The following is a 24502-nucleotide window of genomic DNA, read 5'->3' on the forward strand; positions in this document are numbered from 1 at the left end:
GCAGCCCACCATGAGGGAGCTGCACCAGACCCTCACTGCCAAGGACAGACAGAACCACTCACCAGATCCTCACTGCCAAGGCTCTGGATGGAATCCCACTCACAGCTGTGAGTCAGAGTTAAGTGTGGTGCTGAGTCAGCAGCCCTGTGACTAGAGGTACGATTACCGTTCCTGATTAAGACAAGTCTGATTAAGACAAGCCTTATCTGTTAAATCAACCCACACCTACGTGTTCCAGGCTCAGCCTGCAGCAGCCATAACACTCACAGAATGCCCGTGACACCTGCATCCTCCTTGCAGTGTTTCAGAGCTGTGTGGCTGCCAGCCAGGGTAAGAAAGACTCCCAAAGCCACGGTACTTCTGAGCTTTAAGCCTGTTCCCAGGTTACAGCGTTCATGTGCTGTAGATCAGCCCAACTGGCTAAAACCCCCCACTCATTCACCAACTGAGCACCTGCACCCAGCACCTCTCCAGTTCCTCCCATACTGGATCAGGACACTATCTGCCTTGACCTGTGGGATGGTAGGGCATCAGGGAAACCTGAGCCCTCCTACTGTTCCCTAGGAAGTTTAGATCCAATTTTAACACATTATTTCACAGACAGACACTCCATGCTCAGCCCTCTGCACGCTGCCAATGGACAGCTGAGCCAGCAAAGACAATGCTGCCCAGATCATGACATGACCTTAAACCCACAGACACATCTACACAGCTCGAGCACGGCCTGGACGAGCCCATTCATCTGCTTCTCGCTCACCAGGCTAATGAAGTCAGAGTTCAAGGAAAGGTATAAAGATCAGAACTCCTGAAATGACAAAATCCACTGACTTTCTGTCAGATGGGGTTTGCACAGTAGAAGAAAACTCCTACGACTAGTTTACCTGGGCTGTGTTATCCTCACCTGCCACTAAAGCCTTATTGCAAGATTCACTTGTCACACTAGGAGAAGATACAGCAGATGAGAAACACCCACCACAAAACAGGTTCTCAGTCTCTCCCAGTGGATTCCCACCACAATGAAGACAGCAACAGGCTGGAATCGGATGAGAGACTCGAAGCTCTCAGAGCTGCAGTTTACCTTTGTAGTGCCCTCTGCTACCAAGATGATTTTTCATTTATTAACAAGGATGTGAAAATAGGTTTCAGACAAACGTGCAGCTTAACAACATTAGCAAAACAACCCAAGCAGTAAAGCCACACATGCTGCTCACCTTGCTTTTATTTGGCTTTTTCTAGCAGCTGCCTCGCTAGCTGTCATGGGTTCAGGAAGAGTTGAAGGGACAGGAGAATTCTTGGGAAAAATAAATTTGAATAAATTAAAACAACGAAATCCTGAAAGAAAAAAACCATTACATATTGAAGGGAAAAACCTGAGTGCAAGTTTGCCATGTGAGAAGGCTTCATGCAGAATGCTCACAGCTTTAGATCAGAGGTGTTTTAATTTAACAGCATCTCTAAAGGTGCCTTATCTGCTGCAAGAGTAAAATTAAGACATTACTGCCCTGTTTTGTCAAATACTCCCTCCCTTTACATGCTACCAGCTATCCACAATCAGTACAGTTCCTCCACATGTTCCCTCCTAACTGCCCAGGACAGAGCCTTGCTTTAGCCACAAGCTTAAGAGCTAAATCAAAGCCTAACCTCTGGATGAAACAACAGCAGCTTTTCACCCACACAGCTCCTCCACTGCCATCTCCCCCTTCAGAAAGCCATTCAGCCCCTAGGCTTCTGCTGTCCTTAACTCATGGATCAAATCTCAGACAAACTGTTTTTCACCTAGACAGCATTTAACCAAGGAAAACGGTGATCTGGGGGGAAGGAGGAGGAGAAGGATTATCTCCAGTTCCACACACATTAGCTCCTTAGGGAAACAATGCAAATCTAAATCACAACAAATAGTGGAGACAGAGTTAGGAACTATCAAATACTGCTTCTGAGAACTACCATCAGTATTGGAATTAGTCCAGAGTCTAGGGAAGAGATGGGCGTATTTCTGACTCCCCCTTCAAAAATGCAGGGCTGCCCAAGCCAGGGGACAGCTTGCAGCCCTTTTCTGACACATTGTCACACTCACTGTGACATTCTCCTCACCCTTGGGAGGGAGGGTCAGGGTGTCTCTGAGCAACCTTTCTGCTGCTCCTCTTAAGGTGGACGTGGGTGCTAGAGGAAACCAGCAGCAAGCAGGACATGACTCTTACTGCTCTCATAATGCTCCAGTGAGGAAGGACAGGCATTCTACCTGCCTGCGTTTGCCAGGGGGCAAAGGGCCACCTCAGCAGGCAGCTCCTGTCTGCATGCGCAGGGGAGTCCAAGGGACAGTCAGATTCTCAGGCCACCCATGTGCAGGGATATTATTCCTCCATGAATAACACAGCCAATTCCCAAATTCCCACATGGCAAGATGAACTCACACACTTGTGTTTTAGGATGAAGTGTTGAGGGCAAGTAGAGGTACTGCACCTCCTGATCACACGCTGCAGGAATGTAATGCAAAGCCTTTCAAATGACTTGACATTTCACCCTGACTGACAGACAGCCAGTGCATAAAGGTTTCCTCTTAAAATCTAAGCATACAGAAAAGCAACACTCACATTCACTACGGACCTGCTCCTAAGGGATCAGTGCTAAGGGCACTCACAGGGTTCTTGCTAAGTTTACTCCTCTGCAGGCAGCTCACCTAACTGGCATTTGTTCCTATGCACTGGCACTGCTGTTAACACATTAAACCTGACTGGCAACCAGCTGAAGCTCTGTAGTATCTTTCCCATTAACTGCATCGTACACAAGAGATTAGTAACAGTTAACCCACGACTCAGGGACTGGTGCTGTATAAATACAATTCATGAGGCTTTGCCCTCAAAATTAAGAGTCTCTTGCTTAGAGACTCATATTGCAGGCACACAACAGCAACCTGAGGCATACTCTGCTCCAAGGCTGACGAGGGAACCGAAGAATGGTTCCTGGCTGATGTGACAGACCCTTCTCAGTGCTGCCTGCAAACCACACTGAGCATACAGGAAACACAAACATTACTCACGTTGATGTTAGACACCGGACAATCCTTTTTGGCAAGTTTAAAGGCAAAGTAAGATACTTGAAAGATATCAGGTCTCTGTTCTTGATCGGGTTCCAGCATGTATCCTGCAACAGTTGGTAACACCAGGTTATCACTGGGTGTCAGAGCCCCGCGAGGCAGCACACTACCAGCAAGAAGAAATGCAGCAGCTCTGCCACACACCACACACCACCTCCCCCCCCCAGTTTAGGTGGTTTTGGTCATTTAAAACTATTTTTTGTCAAGTCCAGAAGTTCCCAAGGTCCAATGTAACTGTGAAGATCAACACTCTTTTCTGACCCCCAGCTGTGGAATGGGAGGCTGAGCTGCAGCAGCAATTAGTAACTTGAAAGAAACAACACCAGCACCACTCCTAGTACTAGAAACTTCTACTGTTAGAAGGGAAGCAGCGTAGCTAATAGAAGGTTCACAGGTACATCTAACTGCATGGGGCTACGGCCCCACACCGCCTTCTGTCTTGCGGGTTTAGTTGGCTAAGCACACTGTCATCTACCAACAAAAAAATGCAGTTCCATGGATGAAAGGATTTTTCCTGACCAGACAAGCAGCTTCTCATGCCCCTCACACGTTAGCTTCCCACGTTAGGAAGCCTGGTGTTTTTCACACACATCAGAGTTACTCTGTATTGCTTACAGTATGACAGAGTCCATAACCAAAACATCTTGCCTAAGGGATGTAAGAAACCAAACAAACAGTGAAGGATGTATTTTTGGAGGCTTAGCTTGTTTAAAAAGTCTCTGGCTACTAACAAAATGAACAACCTGTCAGGAGTGGAGTTGTCAGATGTGATGAGAGAACCAGAGCTGCATTTCCAGAACAGCTCAGCAGTGCAGCCAGCCTTAAACAGCATTTAGTTAAAAAGAAAATCTTACACGTTTTTTCACATTAATATAAATTTAGACAGATCTTACCATTTTTCTCAGTCCTTATCACTTGGCCAGCACAGCAAGTTTTATTTTCAAAGGGTTTTACAAACCAAGCATACAACAGCTGTCAGTGGCAGCACCATTAAGGGGAGCGGAACCCTCAGCATCATCCTGCCACTTGACTCAGAACGATCGGATTTACGAGGTGGAGAAGGCTCAGCCTGTCATTCCCCACCCCTGCCTTGTAAGAGAGCTGGGATCCAGCCAGAAGTCCCTGAAATACCTTTTATGACCAAGTGCAGCTTTTCCTGGCTTCCATTCCAAACGGAAAGCAAGTCAGTTTACATTATGAGCCTCTTCCCCACCCACGTGTATTCCGTGCCAGGAGCGCTCGTCTTGGCACCGCACCTCACTCAATCTTAATAAATCAGTGTTCATGCTTGTAAGGAGACAGGATTAAAACCCATATGCCTCTAAAAGTAGCCTGTGACACAGAGAAGCTGCATTTAATAACTGCAAAATTTATCTCCTCTTGCCAGTTACTATCTGCAGAAGGCAAACACTTCCCGTGGTAACTACCATTTCTCAGCTGTGAATGGACACTCAAACAAGCTGTTTGGATTTGGTATTTCCTATCATATAAAAGCAGAAATGATGTGCTCAACTCATTCATTACTTAGAAATGAATTTTAGAAGTTTCTATTCACACTTCCTGAATTGTTCTGGATTGTATTAGTCCCACTCTCTCAAATTAACCTGCTCAGAGTTGAAGACAGACAACTGAAAACAGTCATCAATACTGTAAACACCAGATCCTGTAAGGGTAAGGGATTAATTGCTAGCCTCAGAGCTTGCTGCCCAAGGTTCAGCTTCACACTCTTTGTGCTCTCTGTTTCTTTCCAGAGTTCCTGTCCAATGCTTTGCATTGCACAGACTTTATTGGATTTGGTTTGTTACAAACATGAAATACTACAGAGTCCTCCCCAGCTCAGCTCAGCACCCTTACTGTTCCCCACACACCTTGCACTTCGAATTCACCTAAGCACAGCTTGGGCAGACAATACAATAAATGGCCTGAGATTCCATAGATAATACACACTTTGGAGCAACAAGGAACAGTTTTCCCAGTGTTCATCCAAGAATCCAGCCAGTCTGCAGCACCCATCCAAGTCACCCTACGTCAGTGGGCTCTTCTGTCTCGTACAAGGGCAGAGAATGGCCATGCTGCCCAGATACTCACGTATCAAGCAGTGTGTGCTGTGAGAGTATCGGGAGTTGTCAGGGATGGTGAAGCTTCCGTCGCAGATGGCAACTTGACTTTCTCCAAAGGGAAGTGAAAAGAAGCAGAGTTTGTACAGCAAGCAGCCGAGTGCCTGCAAAACACAAACACAGGCAGTGTGAAGAGAGGAGGGCAAGGCTTCACACAACAAAGCAGCACCCACAGGCAGCGAATCGGTACAGCTCAGGCTGATGCAGTCACACAGAAGCTTTTGGTGTGACAAGCTGATAAATAAAGCAGCTCTGAAAGGCTTTATTCCACACTGACTCCCGGGTTAGGCAGCTAACGACCAAAATCAGGGCAGTCCTATCACCCAGAGACACCACTAGCGTTTCCACTTCACTCTACATCACCTAATCAAGACACCTTTCCTCACCATGCTGCCAATGGGTTTCCAAAGGAAATCACTGCTGGCTCTCACACAGCAATCCACACCACAACAAGGAGAAGGTTCTCAATCATCTCCCCTGAAATCCCAGACCATCACACATGGAGTTTGCTTTATCTACAGAAAACATAACTGCCAAAGATGCTCTTACCATATTCTGCATTGTATAGCTGCATGATATATTTCACTTTAAAAGCAGCATAGACTAATTAATTCCATTTCACCCTGCTCCTAATTGTTTCCTTGTTTCACAGAACCTGATTTTTGCTTACCCAGATATCTGCCTTGGTAGTAATGGGCTTTCCTCCATAGAGGTTGATCATTTCGGGCGCTCTGTATGACAGTGTGGTGTACCTAGCGGGTCAGAAACAGAACAGGACAGAGATAAGCAGCGTGCCTCCAAGCTGGAAGTGTGTTGTCCTGCCCCTGCCACGCACACAGCATTTACACCCAGGTTCCAGACACCCACCTGGAAGTGTCCGACTCAACACAAGTGATTTATTGCATTTGCAGCATCACAGAGAATATGTGGAGTCTTAACACAGCAATCACCATACACAAGAGTAAATATCAAGCCTGGTAAAATTTGCTTTTATTCCTCCCACCCACCTAGTTTGTCCCTTCATGTGGATACTGCAATAACCAGTCACCTGAAGCATCAGATGTACGGGTCTCAAAGCATCCCCTAGTGCATACTGAAAATGCAGAACGTGCCCTTCTAAACATTAACTTGCCAGCTTGACTACTGAACTGGCAGTGAAAGTACTCTTCAGAGCTAAGAAAACCCACCCTGAATCACCTTATAACTTGGAGAACAAGCAGCCTGTATTTATTCTTCTGCAGTAGTTAGCCCAAAGGCACAAACCCAAACTGATACATCTTTCCAACAACATGCCTGTAATACAAGTTGACTTATTCTTCTGGTGAGTCTCAGGAGAACGAACACGGACCTTACTCTCTAAGACTCCACATGAACTCTTCCAATGCTTATTTTCATCAGTTGTTTCTCTCATGCTTTTAGCTGTGTTAAAATACACTAATTTGAAACATTGAAGTGCTAAAATGGCCAGTAGCCAAACATATGTATATGAACAATTTAAATTCAAAACAAGCACTTTTTCCCAAATTTCATCCATAAGACTCTCAGTTTTGCAGAAACAGCCTGTGACTGAACAGAAGCAGCCTATGCTGCCAAACAACACTGCTGGTTTACTACATTTATGTCAACGCCAGTTCAAATTCTACCAGAAACCCAGTTCACAGGAGCGAGACACACACAGCGCACAGCAACACACGGTGCTTCCGAGCGGCACCACCACTGCTTACCACAGTAACTGAACTTACTTCTTAATTTCTTCTTCAACCACATTAACACCATCTTTCTGGGGGTGAAGGTACTTGTTAGTGGCACTGCCGAAGTCGCAGAGAACGTAGTTCCCACTGTCATTTAACAAGATATTCTCCACCTGGAAAGGAAAACATCCCAGGGACACATTAGACACAAGCAGTGGTGTTACTTTCTGAGCTGACTGTTACTACACACCCTCACACACACAAACAGTACAGTCTTCAGAAAAGTCGACTGGTGGGCATTTGCAGTAAGTCATGTCTTTGGTTTAGTCTCTCCTCACACAGCTCCACCAGCACCAAGAGCCCCCTAGCAGAAGGCAGTCTTAGTGAAGTGCTTCCTACACTCTCAGTCCTTAAGAAAATCCTTGATTCTAACCTAGACATTCCTTTTTATAGACTCATACAATCATTGAGGTTGGAAAACACCTTCAAGATCATTCAGTCCAACAGTCCCCCCTCCTCCTCCTCTATTACTCACTAACCCACATCCCAAAGGACCTCACCCAACCTTTCCTTGGACAGCTTGAGGGACGGTGACTCCACCACCTCCCTGGGCATCCTGTTCTGATGTCCAACCACTCTTTCAGAGAGGAGACTTCTCCCATCTCTAACCCAAACCTCCCCAGCACAACTTGCAGCCATTCCCTCTTGTCCTGTCACTAGTTATCTGCGAGATGAGGCTGACCCCAGCTCAGCACAGCTTCCCTTCAGGCAGGTTGTACCTTCAGATCCCGGTGAACAATGGGTGTTTTGCACTGATGCAGCCGGGCAACAGCTTCGCAGGTATCACAAAATATCCTCATCACTTCTGCCTCAGTAAAGCCGGTCTGCAGGCGCTGATTCATCTGGTTCACAACTTGCCCAGCTAAAGAAACAGCAAGGTCACTTTTATTTCTTTACTGTTGCCTATCACGTACAAAAGTAGAGATTTATCTACATGCAGAAAGTCCACAAATAAGATGCAAGGAAGTTTTCCATAGTCATGGTGCTTAAATAAAACCAACCTCATTTTCCTCTTGTAGCCTTCTAGATAAAAAAACAAACACTGTCTCAAAGGAAAATAACAAGTCCCTACTAACAAAACCCACTCAGGACTGATTGTCATAAGGGTACATCACACAAAGATGTTACCTCAACAGTGTCACTTGCATTTAGATCCATAGCCAAAACTCAGTCAGCCAGCTGGACACAATTTAACTCATTCTAGACACTCTCTGTTTCCCTGGGAGACAACAATGGAAAAAAGAGGGGAAAAAGACAGAGGAGGTATAAAAAAAAGCTCCCTGAATCCACCCTTTGAGAAAGACCTTTAGCTTCCTGACAGGTTTCTCAGCAAGATTAGGAATCATTACCTCCCTGCTTCTTGAAGTAATTTTACCAGATGGTACCAAGCTCTTCCTACTAGCAAGCTCACATGTTAGCAGATGAGGCAAGACTCTGTGTCTGCAGGGCCTTGGTGCCTTCAGAAAGAGGAGCTGAGCTCTGTCAAGTCACCAGACAGTTGCCACCCGCGTGGCTAGGTACCACCATAACGAAGGAAGGAGTGCCACCCATACGGAGTCACAAGTGATCTCCCACAAGGGCAGACACACTCATCCTCACAAGCAGAGCAGAGGGCCAAAAGCACAACCATCAGTTTAAGTCATCCTTGTCCCCTTCACGACTTTATCTTTGGCTCCTTGTGCTACAGAGTGCACAAGCTGTAGTGTTTGCTTCTTCCACTGCAATTAAAACGTCAACTGAAAGCATTCTTCCAGTCTCACAGACAACAGGGTGGGTGTTTTTTCTAGTCTAGAAATACTTATTTTGTAGTTGGAGCACTTGTTCCACTATCACTGCCCATCTGGGTTAACCATCACCTTGTTTCATGAGGTCACTGCCTGGTTACCTCACACTTTAGGTAAGCTTCAGCAGTCACCCACAACAGCAAGTTTATTCCAAAGCATCTGTGAGGTGGAGTGACAAATAATCTAGAAGCTACTTGTTCTTACATATTGCCTGAAACAAAGTTGTGTTACCAAGCAGGACCAGAGCACTACTGCTGTCCTGGTTTTGGCCAGGGTAGAGTTAATTCCTTCCTAGCAGCCAGGGAAATGTCTGTTTGGGAGCTGGGATGGGACCAGTGCTGATAACACACTGAAGTTTTCAGGTGTTGCCAAGCAATCAAGGACTTCTCAGTTATTCATATTTCCCTGCTAACAGGAAGGTGGGGGGCACCCAGGGAGCTGACACAGCCAGGACAGGTAACCCGAACTGGCCAAAGTGGGTATTCCATGCCAGTAATGTCATGCTCAGCATCCACCAAGCAGAGAGCCAACAGTATTCCAGCTGCAAGACACATTAACCTTTTATGTTAAGTGAGCAACACAAAAAAAAAGTCCCAGGTGATGAACACAAACCTCTTCCCCACATTCACTCTGGAAAGCCAAGGGTTGACTCCTACCTCGACAGTACTCCATGAGGATGAGCACCTCCCAGACGTTATCGCTGATGGCGTTAACGGCGCAGTCCAGGTAGCTCACGATATTCTTGTGCCCAGATAACTCTTTCTGAAAGAGAAACCCACATTACACTTCAGCACAAAAAAATTAAACACAGAAAAGAGTAAGTTTTCAGACAACAATTTATGGTTTCCAGTTAACCGAGCCCTGGCCCCACATCCACTGCTTGTGCCACACACAGAGACATAAGCTCCTCGCTGCAGCAGTGTCAGTGATGGGATACATCAAACACTGAGCAATTCCTGCCCAGAAAAGAACATTCATATGCTGCTTGTCAGACAGTGTAAACACCCCAACTGCTGCATTCCCAGACAATGCTGTGGAGTAGCAATAGCTGGAGCCTCAATGCAGAGGAGATAAGGAAGAACCAGACTACTCGTGCCCTTCCTAAGCTACACTGAAACACTGTGTCTCAATTATTAAAGAATAGCTGGAAACAGCCACAACTTCCCTAGTGAACTGTCACCAAGTTATCATACATGAGCAGCTGCAGGTGCTCCCAATGAAGACACCCACAGTTTCAGAGCCATACTGCATGTGGAACTTGGCAATGCTCATGTCACATCTGACTGTACAAGCACTGTCACCTCTACTACAGCCTTTTTACAGCATTAGTTTCTGAAAAAAGGGTGCAAAATCAGGACCACGAGGGCAAAAGAGGAGGTAGTCTAGAAGCGATTCAAGAGACCCCCAGTGTGTGTATATAGATATATTAAGAATTAATATGTTCTCCAGTTACAAATCCCTGGCTACTCACCATAATTGTAATCTCTCTCTTGCATATGTTGAGGTCTGGCACATTGTTGACACACATTCGTTTCAGCGCACACCGTATCCCGCTGTGCGTACGGACCAGAAACACTGTTGAGAAGCCACCTGGGAAAAAAACAATTATAAAAACATTAAATTATTGGAGTTTTTGTTATTCCTCTTGCCCACATCACTAAACACCAAGAAACAAATGAGAGTCTGTGTCAGTCACTAAGGAGTAACCAGCACTTCTGAAGTTACAGACGTTTGCCACACTCCATCAAGCCAAACACACACATACTCTCCTGTTTTCCCCATCTTCCCATCTCTTCACTGCTGTCCCAGGCCTTGAGCATCATCTCAAGGCTCACGTGCAGAGCTTTCCCACAGGGTTAGGAAGTCTGGCTCATAAAAGAGCTCGTATCAATCCATACTTTCCTCAGCTGACTGCTGCCTGATGGTAAGCCAGCTATTATCGAAGGAGCTTTCAGCTAGTGCAAACCTCAGGTACACATTCAGGAGAGGAATATGCAAATTGAAGCGATTAACTACTCTGATAATCAGGCAGCCAATTGAAATGCACGCATTTCAGGTCTCCCAATGTAATCAGCAGGCAGCGTTCATTAAGCACAATGCACCTGGTTAGAGACGCCCGTGTGCCTGAGCAAGCACACCTGAACAGCTCACAGCTGAAGTTCCACTGTCTTAGGAAGTTTTCTTGAAGATTAAATATCCTTTTCCTAAGGTAATTGCTCGTTTAGCCAAATGAGATGCTGTGCTGCCAAAACAAAATTACTGCCCGTTTTAACCCAACAGCCCAAGTTCTGCATCATTATGACACTGAACTGGTTCACACAGGGCCCCCCAGCCATGAACCGGTGCCTGCTTGGGGTGGCTTCAGCTCAATCACCCAACGCCAGCGGGCGCTGAACGGGGCTGGGGGGACATCAGCCCGGGGAACGTCACCTGCACACTCTCTTGGGGAAGGCTCTTCCCCGCTCCACAAAAAGAAGCGTCTTTTCCAAGCACTACCAGGCTGTCACAAGTGGAAAGCAATGCCCAGGCACGGCACCAGCGTCTCACAGCTACAAGACAAAGAGCAGTTTGTCTTTTGCACCAATTCTGCACACTGGAAATCTGCTGTGAATGGCAGGGGGCCAGGAACAAGGTGGCCAGGCTGGGTGTTTCCCGACCATCGCTTGGTGCCACCAGAGCAGAGGTGCCTGGGTACCACCTCCTCCCACGGTGCCCCGGCAGCGCCCAGGCAACGCGCTGCTTGCCACTAGATGTCAATATTGGCCCACGCTGGACCCTGAGCGAGCCATCAAGGCAGACCCTGCTCTGCCAAGAAGCAGCAATATGACCTGGAAGGGGTTTCCCTGAGTAAACACCACCAAAATCCAGGCGGCATAAGCCCGGAGGAAACTTGGATAAGTATATTAAGAGTTACAGGAGAATTAGGAGTCACCAGTGTTCTGGGGAGCTTTACCCAGCAAACCCCTAAGCCACCACACTCTAAACCTCTTCAGTTGTTTCTGATGTCATGCTTGTCCCTGGAAGCACCTGAGGAAGCAGGATCAGTGCTGGACATGTCCATGAAAGCTCTTATCAAGCACCACGATGCAGGTGGGGGGCAAGGAGATGAGTGTGTACATGGCCCATCCTGTGCCCAAACACAGCCAAGAGTAGGGAGTACCTGCTTTGCCCAGAGACTCAAGGTTGCAGATGGAACAGAAACACTCCCACACACATTCAGAGGCTGAAGTGTTTTCTGTTATCTCATACTCAAGGCAGAAGAATACCCAGTTTTCCCTGACACAAAGAATCCAGAAGAGCCCTATCCAAAACTGTCATAAGCCACGGCCATGAATGTCTGGGAAGGAAGTTCCAGACATCACACCACTGTCTTCTCTACATGTTTCCATACTTGACCACACATCATGAGGATGCCGGTTACCTTCTTAAACTCCTGGTACAGGCAGGTCATGACTCCCCCACAGCATCCTACAGGTACCTCCCCATTTTCCCAGACAAGAAACACAATATACCATGTTTGGACCCAGGGCAGGTCTGCGGGCACTAATTCACCAGCACATTTCTTCACCCACTGGGCCAGGAGAAACAGCTTCCCCAGCTTGGAGGCCTCTCCATCAAAAAGCAACCTAAATTTGGCGGGGGGGGGAGGAAGGGGAGGGAGTGGGGTGGTGGTGATTTCTTTATGAGAACACCCAGGATTTACAGCACCTTTGTTTAAAACATGACAAAAGGGCACAGCAACTGCCCTGCTTTAGCCCTGGCCACTAAAGGAACACACAGAGCCTGGCTCACTCCTTCCCCCACAGCTGGATGGTAAAGGGGTAAAAAGGTAAAAAAAAAGTTAAAACTCATGGGTTGAGATAAAGATGGTTTAATAGGACAGCAAAGGAAGATAAAATAATTATTTAAAAAATATACTAAACAAGTGATGTGCAACACAACTGCTCACCACGCACTGACCAATGCCCAGCCCATCACCTCCAGTCAGCTCCCTGCTCCCTGTTGGTAAGCTGAGCACCTGGAGCAGCTGTCCCAGCCGTGTCCCCTCCCAGCTCCTCGGGCACCCCCAGACTGCTCACCAGCAGCGCACCAGAAGGTAATGAGCCCTTCACTTAGTGTAAGCACTACTCAGCAACAACTAAACCATCAACGCGTTACCAACACTATTCTGATCCTAAATCGAAACTGCAGCATTAGACTAGCTACTAGGAAGAAAACCAACTCCCTCCCCGCTGAAACCTAGGCAGCGACCCAGCAAAACATGCTCAGCCTGCCCAGGCTTGGCAGTACGCTCACGTGAACCTCTCTACCCTTTGCCTTTCCAGAGTAGCTTACTTGTCAGTAAAAAAAAATACTAAACACCATGTACAACTTGCCACTATTCAAGGCAAGAGTGCCAGGCACAGGCAGCGCAACACCACAATACCATGTTCTCCTCTTGTTCTACCCCCTCAACAGCTCAAACACAAATTGGGCGGCCACAGAAAAAGCAGCTAAAGAAACCATAGGGCCTGCAACACCCTCAGCACTCCAGCCCCGAACGTGGGGCTGGCTGCAGCTCTGAGCAGACTCACATGCAAAGCAGAAACACCAGGTTTCGTTTCACAGGGTGACAGCAGCACGGCATCCAGCCCGCTCTGTGCCACAGCACCCAACAGCCACACTGCCAAGCCTGAGCCGAGGAGGAACCACAGCTGGGGGCCTCACCACCAAGACTCATCTCTGCCACTCTCAGAGCTTGCCACAAAGAGCTAACAACATGCTGCTTTCCCATCAAAACACACCCACCCCTTTCACTGTGTGCTGCACCCTTCGAATCACAGTACCTTCTTGGTACTGGTTCTGGCCGGGATAGAGCTCAATTTCCCCATGGCAGATTGTAAGGAGCTGGTTTGGATTTGTGCTGGAAGCAGTGTTAGTGACCACAGGGATGTTCCATGCTCAGCACAGTGCTGGGGAAGGGGAGGGAGGGACACACACACCTCCGGAGCGTTGGCGTTTGCCCTCCCCAGTATCCGTCACGCAGGATGGAGCCCGGCTCTCTGGGGATGCCTGCCCCGGGCAGCAGGGAATGAACTCCTCCCTTTGCTCTGCCTGTTAAATGGCCCTGACCCCAGCCCATGAGTTCTCTGACTTCTGCCCTTCCTATTCTCTCCTCACCCCTGAGGGGGGGGGAGGGTGACCACAGGGCTTTGGGGGGTCAGTTGCCATCCAGGATTAAGCCATAAACCAACTACTTGTAGAAGCCAAATCTCTTCCAGTCCTTTATTTCGCTCAAACTCATTCAAGACATAAATACTCCAAGATTCACAGGACAGTCACATGGCAGTAGTCCCCTTTCCTTTAACTACTTGAGAAAAGCTTCTCTGTAGCATCTACAGTCATGTGAGTAGGCAGCAGAGTTAAAACCCTGAAGCTGACAGACGAACTCTTACAAACTTCAACAGTTATGAATTCATCCCTCTTGAACAGTCATTTCTTACATCTTAGCCACCCCCTTCCGGGATCCTATTAACAAGCTAACTAGCAATGGTGTGGGTTCTGTGATGTAGTTTTGGGTGGTTGTCTTTAAAAATAATTCTGCATCAGCCCCATTTTCTCATCTGCTTTTTTTCCTACACATATTTAAGGTCAAACTCCAAAACTTTCACAGGCCTCAACAGCCCATTTACACTCTACCTTGTTACATTCCTGAACCAGGAGACAGTGTAGCTGTCAGAATTCCAATACCCTACCTGCTCGCTGGGGTAGAGCGAGCATGGCAGCCAACTGTTTCTTCAGGGCAAGACTAGAAGAACATAACAAAGGTTTTCTGAACAAAGTCACAGGTATTGTAGACATCCACACAAATGAAATATACCATGAACACAGAGAAGCACCAGATCTTCTCCCAGCTGGTGAACTACTCAACTCTGTGCTCACATCTCAGACACACAGATTAGGACATCACAAGCAGATGATGTTATCTGTACAGCAATACATGTTTACCATAATCCACACCTACTAGCACCAAGACAGGAGCAGCAGCTACTCCAGCCTCTCATGGGAACAGCAAGGTGTAAAAGCTTCCCTACAACCACAGCAACAATCGGCTGCTCTGACACCTCCACGCTCTTCCCCTGCACCTCTCGATGCCTGGATGACTGTGCTCACATCTGCCTCCTGTTAATTCTACAGCCAGAAGTCATCCAGATGCCTGAACCACTTCACAGACTGCCAGTCACTCAAAATACAGATTAAGACCAGTCCCTCTCCAAATAGTAACCGAGTGGCTCTGAGCAGCGTGAATAGAAATCTTCCTCCAAGTCCACACTGCAGGACACCAGTGAGGGCCTGGTAAATGTTCCAAGCTCACGGTCTTTGCCAGGAAAAAACCCAAACCCAACCAAAACCCACAAGTCTGACCCTTTGCAGCTTTAGGTGCTGCCAAGACACCAAAGAAATCAGTGTCAAGAAAACCCAGACCATTCATTAAAAGAATCAGGGAAGTAGTAAGTAGTCCTCCTCCCCCCCAAAAAAGCGTGACCCCAAAACACCAGCCCTCAATGCTGGGCATTAAGAACCACATCAGTGGCTGTCCAGAAACTTTGAGCAAACTCCCTTCTACCCCAGTTGCTGAGGAAGCCTTGCTAAGGGCTGGTCCTTGCAGCTCAGACCTGACCCCGACCTAACACAGGGCAGCACCAGCACAGCACGCTGCTGAGCTCACAGTGCTTGTGTGATCCTGACGTGCAGCCATACATCACACCATGCAACCCTCTCTGTCCTGCTGCTCCGTTTCTTTTCCTGGGGTATGTGCTGCTACAACACAGTAACTGCACGGCTGCTGGCATCCCATTAGGGCCCTCACAGATCGTCAGACACTCCCTGCTGCCCACAATGGAGCCAGTCCATCCTGCAGAGGCACCGTCTGTGTCAGTCACACACACAACAGGCCAAAAGCACACACAAGAGGTGCTTCAGTTCTGTGCAGAGAGCAAATGGTTAGCTTGAAGCACTAAGCAGCCTATCTGCCACAGTGCAACCTCTAAAAACACACAGAACTGAAAGGTTTTCATCAGACTCCAAACACTGAGTGGCTGTTGAGAAACTGACAGCAGCAGTTGGTATATCCCTCCTGCTGCACACATGGGCTGAGGGGTGCCCAGATTCCATCATCCCAGCAGCCTGCCCCACCTCATCCACGATGCTGCCCCATTTGGGCAGTCACCCCCAGACCCACGCTCAGCAAGGGCATCCCAGCTACCGGGACGGTGCTGCACTCCAACCGTCCCACAGTGCAGATGCCAATCCCCAGCCTAACCAGTGTGTGCTCGCTGCCCACAAAGCACCCTTCCTGCTGAATAAAGGCTGTAACTCATCACCCACATGCACATTTATGCTTTTATCTCCTTTTATACCTATGCTCATGTGTGTGTACACATGGAGAACAGCTTCACCAGAAGTAGTGGCTCCAGTCTCGGTCAGGAGCACAAGGCCCAGGCACAGCTCCATCTGGAAGAGCAGTTGGCAGATGTTCCCTGCAAACTCCAGAGCTCAGCACTCCCAAAGCCAGGAGTAGAAATAGCTCCCTACTTTTAAAACAGTATCTGCACATGGCCTTCGAGCGGGCAGACAGCACATTCCAGGGGACATACTGCAGCTCCTTTTCCCACTGCCCACACAAATTCCCACTGGGTAACTCAGTATCAAGGCTGGCCTAGACCAGCAGGGCCCAGCATCTGCTGTTACGGCAGCACTGTGAGCACAGCGGCCGTGAATCACATCCCACGAGGATGTCAGAGCACGCCGTGCTGAAAGTGAATCTGCTGTGTGTACCTCCAGCTGCTAATGGGACTGCTGGCCTCCACGATGTCCCTCCCACATTCTCACTTCCGTCATCAAGCACACCCCAGCTTTGCAGAAGGCTTTGACAAGAGCAACTGTGCCTACTTGGGGCTCCAAGACACTTCAAGCCACTACAGTGCTCTGGGAAAGACGAACTGAGGTCTGCTACAGGCTTGTGTGCAACGTTTGCTCATTCAGTAACGCCTATGTGCCTGGCACGGAGCTGAAAAAGATAAACCCATCCAGTGTCCTCAGTGGCAAAGAGGAGCCGTTGTGTTGAAGCAGAACGTGCAAACACCAAATGTATAAATTGCTTCATCTCCCAGCCATTTCAAGCCAACCCCATCAGCCGACGCGGCGCGCAGGCGTCACGGCAAGGCAGAGGCACCGGCGAGGCACACAGGGCTCGTGGTTTCAGCACCAAGCAGTAACAAAGCTTTAACCCCAGACAAGTTCATGTACTTGGAGACTTCAACACGTCAGCTCTACTTTTAACACCAAGGGTCCCAGAAGCTTGCTGCAGTTCAGAACTCAGCCCGGGCAGGCTCGGGTGCTGCACACGTGCTGCCGGAAGCTGCCGGGAGCTGGGGAAATCCCCTCGCGGCTGCTGGCACGGGGCAGGGCTGGGACACAGAGGCACATGCAGTGTCTGTCCCAGCCCCGTGGCTTTGCTCCTCTTCGGTCCCAAGGAGCATTCCCATGGCATTCACCTCCATGTTTCTTCCATGCAGCAGGGAAGTGGCTGTTCATCAAAACGCCTTCAGAGGAATTTTTAGCCGACACCTCTGACAGTTTCATTCCCTCCCGGCCGTGAGGGAGCAGCGAGGAGGCCCAGGACACGGCTGGTTTTCTGGGCTGCAAGCACACACCACCAGGTCACGTGGAAGTTCTTCTCATCCCCCAACATGCCCAAGTCCTGCTCCTCAGGGCTGCTCTCCAGCCGTTCTGTGCCCAGCCTGTCGGCATGCTTCTGACTGCCCCAACCCATCTGCAGCACCCTGCACTGGGCAGTGCTGAACCTCACACAGCTCACACTGGCTGATCTCTCCAGCTTGTAAGGTCACTCTGCATGGCATCCCTTCCCTCTAGCATGTCAAACGTGCTCTATGCACCCTGCAAGTAATACATCTTACACACCCAACTCAAAGCACTGCACCTCTTAGGGTAAAACTGATCCCTCCTTTAACCCACGCTCTTGTTAGAATAAACACGATAACCCTCCCCACACTTCAGTCAGTCACAGGCACTGTAAGTGTCACCCAGTACTAACATGTTATCACCCCCTCTTGCTGTTCCCCAGGAAAAACATTTCCATCTACAAGTGCCTATGGCAGCTTCTCATACTTAAGCCAACAGATACCTCCCCTTAAGGGAGCACAGAGCATGACAAGCAGATCACTGCCAGTTCAATTCACTGTGAAGATCAAAACATTATAGTCTCGTCACCTGGAGATGCCAAAATCACGTTCTAACAGAAGCGATGCGAGTATCGAACAGGTCTGTTACCTGCACTGACAGACTGCCATAACTTCCTAGGTTTGGGTTATTCAGCCCCAACCCACTGGGCTTCAGGCACACAGTCAGCTCCTGCGGCCACTTGCTCCTGACTTAAGTTACACCTAACACAGAAGAAGGGGTACCACAGGTTTTCCTAACAAAACCAAGACCTTCCTTCTCACAGAAACAGTCCAAGCATCTCTGTTTTGAGACACTAACCCAGCCTGGTCCCAGCACTGGTGGGGCCCAGGTAACACCTGAGCACAAGGCAGCATCACCAGAGTTATTAGTTAGTTCTTTACAGGCACAGCAACAGCCCAGCAACCAGCTCCACACCACCCAGCCCGGGAACAGCTCTATCTTCCCACAATGCAGGAGGGATCCTCAAGCAATTCTTCTGAGAGGAACAGGAGTGTAACCAGTCCTTTTATTTTCTGGAAGCTTTCTTCCTTCCTGCTCATCCCAGTACACTCCAGTAAGCATGCTTACTTTTTATAGAGCAGATCAGCCATCCTAAAGCCCAGTTCCTCTGTACCAGCCGCAGGGTACTGCGTCCCTGGCTGGCTTGGCACTTTGACAACCTCCAAAGCTGGCATAAACCAGCCCTGGAATTTAGAAAAAAAAAAACCTTCAAGAAACACAATCCACATTTGTGAGGCCAGGAAACACTTGTCAGGAGCAACAGCTGGTTGCAGGAGCAAGCAAGATTCTTCCCAGAGCGTGCGAATTTCGTGCCATGGATGCTTCCCTTCCCAAGCCGGGAGCCTCAGGAGCAAACAGACACCCGCACGACAGGGCTCTACCCCCAGCCTGAACTGGGTTTTGGTCAAAGTCGAGCCTGTTGACTAAGCGTTTATGTAAGGGATTATGCTGTGTAATCTAGGCCAGAACAGTTCACTCAATTCCCTTTCACCATGCCATTAAACCTCTGGTTTCTCAGACTTTAGCACGCTAGACATAGGTTACTCAGGGTGTAACCAAGGTGATGGCTTTAGGCACACTGTTCTTCCTGGCCAACTTTTCACAAGCAAGCTTCTCAACCTGTCCAAGACATTGCAAAACCACCTACTAGCATGGTTTAAACCAACAAACCCCAAACAAACAAACAAACCCCAACACAAACCCCCTGAAACCTTGCAAAAGTAGCTTGATGTATCATGTTCAACACATGCAAGAGTTTCCCCCCATTCTTCCAAGTGTTCTGTTGGTTCCTTGAAGTCATCTCCATCCATGCTGCACTCTGAAAACAGTTGGAAAAGCAGCACTGTGACATCACCTATCAACAGAGACAGGAAAGGAGCTACTCACTCTGTGACAGCGAGGCTATGATCCATAGAATCATACATCAATAGAGGCCATTCATTCAATTCATCCTACTGATTGATTTCAAATGTCATTTGCTGAGCATAAAAAGCAGCCTTAATTTGAAGTCCAATACGATCAGCAAGTGTCCAAATGAAATGCAGCTAGAGCATGGTTCAGCCAGCGGGTGCAGGCTCATCACACCCCTCACATGCACCCACTGCAACTTTGGAACTGAATTCCCTTTCTGTACTGAATAGTTACTGCCCAGCTCAAACAGAAAACCCAGGAACAGAGCATACACCTTCCCCTTGACCAACTCTCACTTCCTCTGTAGTTTATCCTTCCTTGTCCTCAAAATAACCATTTCAAGCCTAAGGATCCAAAGCAGAAGTCCCCAGAGAATGGCCCTGCAGCATCACACACCAGTGACTCTCACACCACTTGCCTGCCACAAACCCCCCACGGCACAGAAACAGGACAGAAGGTGAGGTGCCCAGGTCTACCAGCACGGCCAGTTCCACAGCATCACTGGGAAGCACCACGGCACCGCAGGAACAAGAGTCACCACGCCACAGACACACGAGCGACTCTCAACAGAAGCAGCAGGTCAGGCAGAGGCAGAGGGGACAGGAAAGGGCTCTGGTTTACGTTTTTCTAAGGCATCACACATCCTCAGTCAGCAAAAGGAAACGCATCTCTGCTGCGAGAAGGGGCCTGCAGAGTTTCGCTCCCATCCCATCGCTCACCAGCCTTTGCTCTCAAATGAGCAAGATCAAAACTAGATTCACTGCCTGGAATTAGTTGTTCAGACTATGTGTGATATTTGAGGTGACTAGTAAAAGGATTTTCATTACCTCATCTTTAGCTGTCTGCAAATACTTGTGCATCCTTAAACTCTGAGCATAATGAAGGAGCAGATACAGACATATCCAGCAGACAAACAATAAACTTCCTTAAGAGCAAAATACCTGAGACTGGACCTGCTCATACCAGTAAATCAAGCAATATTTTAGGTAATAATATTGCCTTCACACCTGCATGGGGTAGGCAGTTGTTAAAGCTCTGTCTGGTACATGCTGAATGCACACAAGTACTTTAACTCACCTGTTAAACATCTCTTTATGAAGACCCCTGTCTGAATTATTTGGCATCACCTTTACGCTTGGGATGCTTTGGCAATACTGTTTTCAAACTTCACACTGTGACATCTGGCAATTTAAAGAGAGACTCTGAAACTTCTGAAGCTCGATCACAGTACATAAACAAGCTGTGCTCCAGGGGCAATGGGGCCGTGAGAACCAGAGTCGAGATTATCAAAATCACTTAATACCTCTCACTGTGCTTCAGGGCAGAGCCAGCCCCCTGCAGTACCTGTGAACACAGCCGAGTCTGGAGCCCACATGTTCCTGAATTTGTCTCAAAAAAGTAAAAGGTAAGACCCAGCTACCACCTAAACCCAAAGCCCTCCTTCCACAAAATCTTGCTGACAAACACACCTATATACCCACTGTCAGCTTAGCTTGAAGGCATCTCCATGACTAAACCAAATTAGAGACAGCACACAGTGGCTTTGGTGACAAGTTCCCGTTACGCTGCTTCTGGATCTGCTGTCTCTGGACAGCACACTGGGAGGACAAACAGCCCTGCTGCTTTCCTCAGTTCTCATGAAGTACAAGCCAAGTGTTATCTCATCTAAACCCAGCTCAAGGTGAAGGTCTCACCTCCAGATACAGACTGTGCTACTGATGTCTACGGCGAGCCAGCAGCACTCTGAGGGACACAACCACTTCATGTCCCTTTCTGCAGCAAGCTGCTGGTCCTGCACATCCTGCACAGAGCTGAGCAGATCCCAGGACTAACACTGACGTGGCACGTTTCATTCCTGCTTCCTATTCTTGTCTCGTGGAACACACACTATACTCAGCAGGTCCCTACACGGGTGTTAGCAGAGTAATTCAGCACCTTATATTCTTTAATGATCTATTTGATCTGTATCTGAGACATGGAGTTCAAAACCAAAGTACTCAGTGGCTTCACCTTCTTGTGCACTCACATGTCTGCAATCCAAAGAGGCCTTGGCTCTGCTGGAGTTCCCAAGCAGCTCAGACCCAGCCCATGCACACTCAGCAGCAAGACAACGATTAGCTCCAAGTTTTGTTCCTCCACAGCTTGTCTCTCCAAAGAAACAGCACTTCCACGTAGTCTTATGCAAGTCATTTAGTAATTATCTAAGACAAAACCCCATGTTTATCAGCCATCCTTTAAATAAAGGTGCACTGCACTGTTCCATACCAAGGAATCGCAAAGGAACCTCAGCACACCTCATATTACTCACTAATATTTAAGGTGATTTTGGGCTTGCTAGGAAAGCAACAAGAGGCTGTGTGAATAACTCATCAAAACTGCTACCGTGAACAGACAGATGTCACAGTCCAACCAGCAAACTGAAAAGAGAGAGAGATAAGCAACACAAGTCCCTAAACAGAACCATAAGTAACCAGAGAATTGGATCACAGAAATACATCTCTTGGAGACTCGTGCACTGAAGGTGCACAGCATGCCACAGGAACAAATTAATCTATTAAAGCAACACATCTGTTGGAAGGAAGCCCAAGGTATACCTTATTCCAAATAGAAGCTCCTCAACCCTGGAATATCAGAATTCCTTTCATATTTTTCAGTATGGCAATCAAGGGATGGCACATTACAGAAGCAATGTGGAAGAAACCATCACAGAGCAAGGATATTCCAAACTCTACACATCTCTTGTACAGACTTGTACGGCTAGCAGAAAGTCCCCTCATCTTCCTTCATGTCTCCATCTGCCAGATAGTGCCTCTCCCTGAGGGGATGCTGTGTTCTTCTGTCACCTAATCAAAGGGATCCTGCTCAGGCAGGGGCATTGGACTAGATGGTCTTTTGAGGTCCCTTCCAACCCCATTCATTCTGTGATTCTGTGTTTGCTTTCACAGAGTTCACATAACCATTCTGACATCCTGCCTCAGAAGCAGCAAGGGAACCCAAAGGGGAACGGAGGCTACGAAAAGGCTATCGCACCTCTAAGGGGAGAACACCACCAGTCTGCTCCTGCCCAGCATCCCAGTGCTGCCTTAGCACTACAGCTACCTGGGTTCATGTTGCTCAAAGACAAAGCAGTAAAAGTCTCTTTTGCTACCCCAACCAAAAGCAGTATTCCCCGCTTCATTAAAGCAGACCCACTGGATCAGGTAGTTCCATTATTTCCAGGTGCTAACCTGTACTTTTCAATGCGTTTTCCTTAACCCTTCTTCTGTTCCAGGGCCAAGTTTTACAGCTGACCCCATCCATACCCAAGCCATCCCACCACTACTAGAAAAAAATAACAGAGAAGCATAAGGAGTCATCATGAATTGGAGGAGAGGAAGGGAAAGGTTCCTACCTCATGAACTGGTAGGGAAACACTCCAGAGACTGACATCCATTTCCAAGACAACCAGGAAAGCAGAAGAACTCACCTCCCTTCCTTCACTGTCAGCAGCTAGGCAAGGAGCAAGAGAAGAACCAGAACCTAGCCCTTCAAGAGAGGGGTTTCACGTTCAGCACCTGGCTTCTTAAGCCAGAGAGGGAAACACAGGACAAGCCATCTCTGTACCACAGCATGACAGCCTGGAGATGACGTGACCTGCATCAGGGAACTCCTGCTTAGCATCACTGGGATCTGCAAAACAGCCTGGGACTTTGAGCTCCAGGTATTAGGAACAGGGGAGCACTCCCAGTGTCTCAGGAAGCAGCCATCCATCCACTGCACCAACAGACTTTAAGCTAAATCTGTGAAAACGCATGAGTAAAACCTGCCTTCCCTTCCAGAACATCCAGATGTCTGCAAACCTAATGATCCCTTAGGAAAAGGACTCCATCCCAAGCAACCCAGCTCTAGCCAGGCGATGGCCAGGTCTGTGCTCCCAGCTGGCCCCAAGGCAGACTGAGACCTGGGCGCCAGCACTACGGGCACCCTACACTGGCAGGCACCCAGCTCCCATGTATCCACACACCTCACGCTCCTCCCGGATGCGAGGGGAAAGCCAGGCTGCCATCACTCTGCTCTGCAGGGAGCCTGTCCAGCCCGTGGCACTGACCCACGGCACAGACTGCGCGTCTCCAGGCACAGCACAGCCGTACGACCCTGTCAGTGGGTACCACGCCAGTTAAGGACTGACAGCTCTGACATCACACTGACAAAAGCTCAGAGATAAATGCTCCTGCTAGAACCAGTGGCTGCTAGTTAACACCCACCTGAAAATCAGTTCTACTTCCATTAGCTAACAGGGCCTTTCTACACAAAACACTTGGATTTAATGAAAACAGGTTTTGGCTGCACCAACAAAACTCACACAGCCCAAAGACAACCCTGCACCAAGCCCTCCATTAGTAGAGGCTGCTTGCTCTTTGGGGGTGCCCAGGAGCTGCCCAGCAAAGTCCCCTTCACACGCACAGCCGCTCCGTGACTGCAGCATCCACACACTCCATCAGGAGACAGCTGCAAGAACAGCAAGCAAGTAGATGGCACACCCACCCAAACACTCGTTACATCTGTCTGTTGTCAAGATTCAGTGAAGGAACGATGGCTCGAGTACGTGAGCCCAATTAACATGACACAGCTACAAACCAAGCTCCCTTTCCTATACAACCATCGGACCCTTGGCCACCTTCCCAAGAGCTTAGCTCAGAGCTGCTGGATTCCAGAGTACTTGCTCAGGGTTTAACTACTTCTAGGCACACAAACATTACATTGATAACGTTCTTGAAGAACACGGGGGTACAATACTACATGCTCAGGTACCCTGCAACACAGGGCACAGCATCCTGGGGAGATGAGAAGGCTGATATCTTGACAATAAGAGCACATCAGGCCAGGTGTCCCCAAGAGCTGAACTTGCTCTTGGCCATACGATAGAAACCTTCCAGCCCACAGATTTCCTAACCTGCTGATGTCTCTCTTACATAGACAGGCAAACACAGCTCTGCCAAGTACAGCAGGAACGACTGTTCTCCCAATGTACTGCTGATAGAGTTATCTGACAAGCCAAACTAAGTCCCAGCATTCGTGCTGTGCACTGCTTTACATGAACAGGTACTTGTAACTGCCCAT

At 48.3% G+C, this 24502-nt stretch overlaps 1 protein-coding gene across 1 annotated transcript in view; it reads right to left on the reverse strand.

The window, feature by feature from the left end:
- BMP2K (BMP2 inducible kinase) overlaps nucleotides 1–24502 on the reverse strand; it is a gene marked incomplete at its 5' end in the record, with an annotated part of 51206 nt that overhangs the window by 20137 nt on the left and 6567 nt on the right. Inside the window, 8 exons of the mRNA XM_084266844.1 lie at nucleotides 1212–1291; nucleotides 3038–3141; nucleotides 5183–5315; nucleotides 5882–5963; nucleotides 6954–7075; nucleotides 7682–7824; nucleotides 9403–9508; nucleotides 10218–10336. Coding sequence (XP_084122970.1) covers nucleotides 1212–1291; nucleotides 3038–3141; nucleotides 5183–5315; nucleotides 5882–5963; nucleotides 6954–7075; nucleotides 7682–7824; nucleotides 9403–9508; nucleotides 10218–10336 — 889 coding nt within the window. The remainder of the gene's footprint in view (nucleotides 1–1211; nucleotides 1292–3037; nucleotides 3142–5182; nucleotides 5316–5881; nucleotides 5964–6953; nucleotides 7076–7681; nucleotides 7825–9402; nucleotides 9509–10217; nucleotides 10337–24502) is intronic.

Source organism: Gallinula chloropus (assembly GCF_964237585.1).
Source record: "Gallinula chloropus genome assembly, chromosome: 7".
NCBI lineage: Eukaryota > Metazoa > Chordata > Aves > Gruiformes > Rallidae > Gallinula > Gallinula chloropus.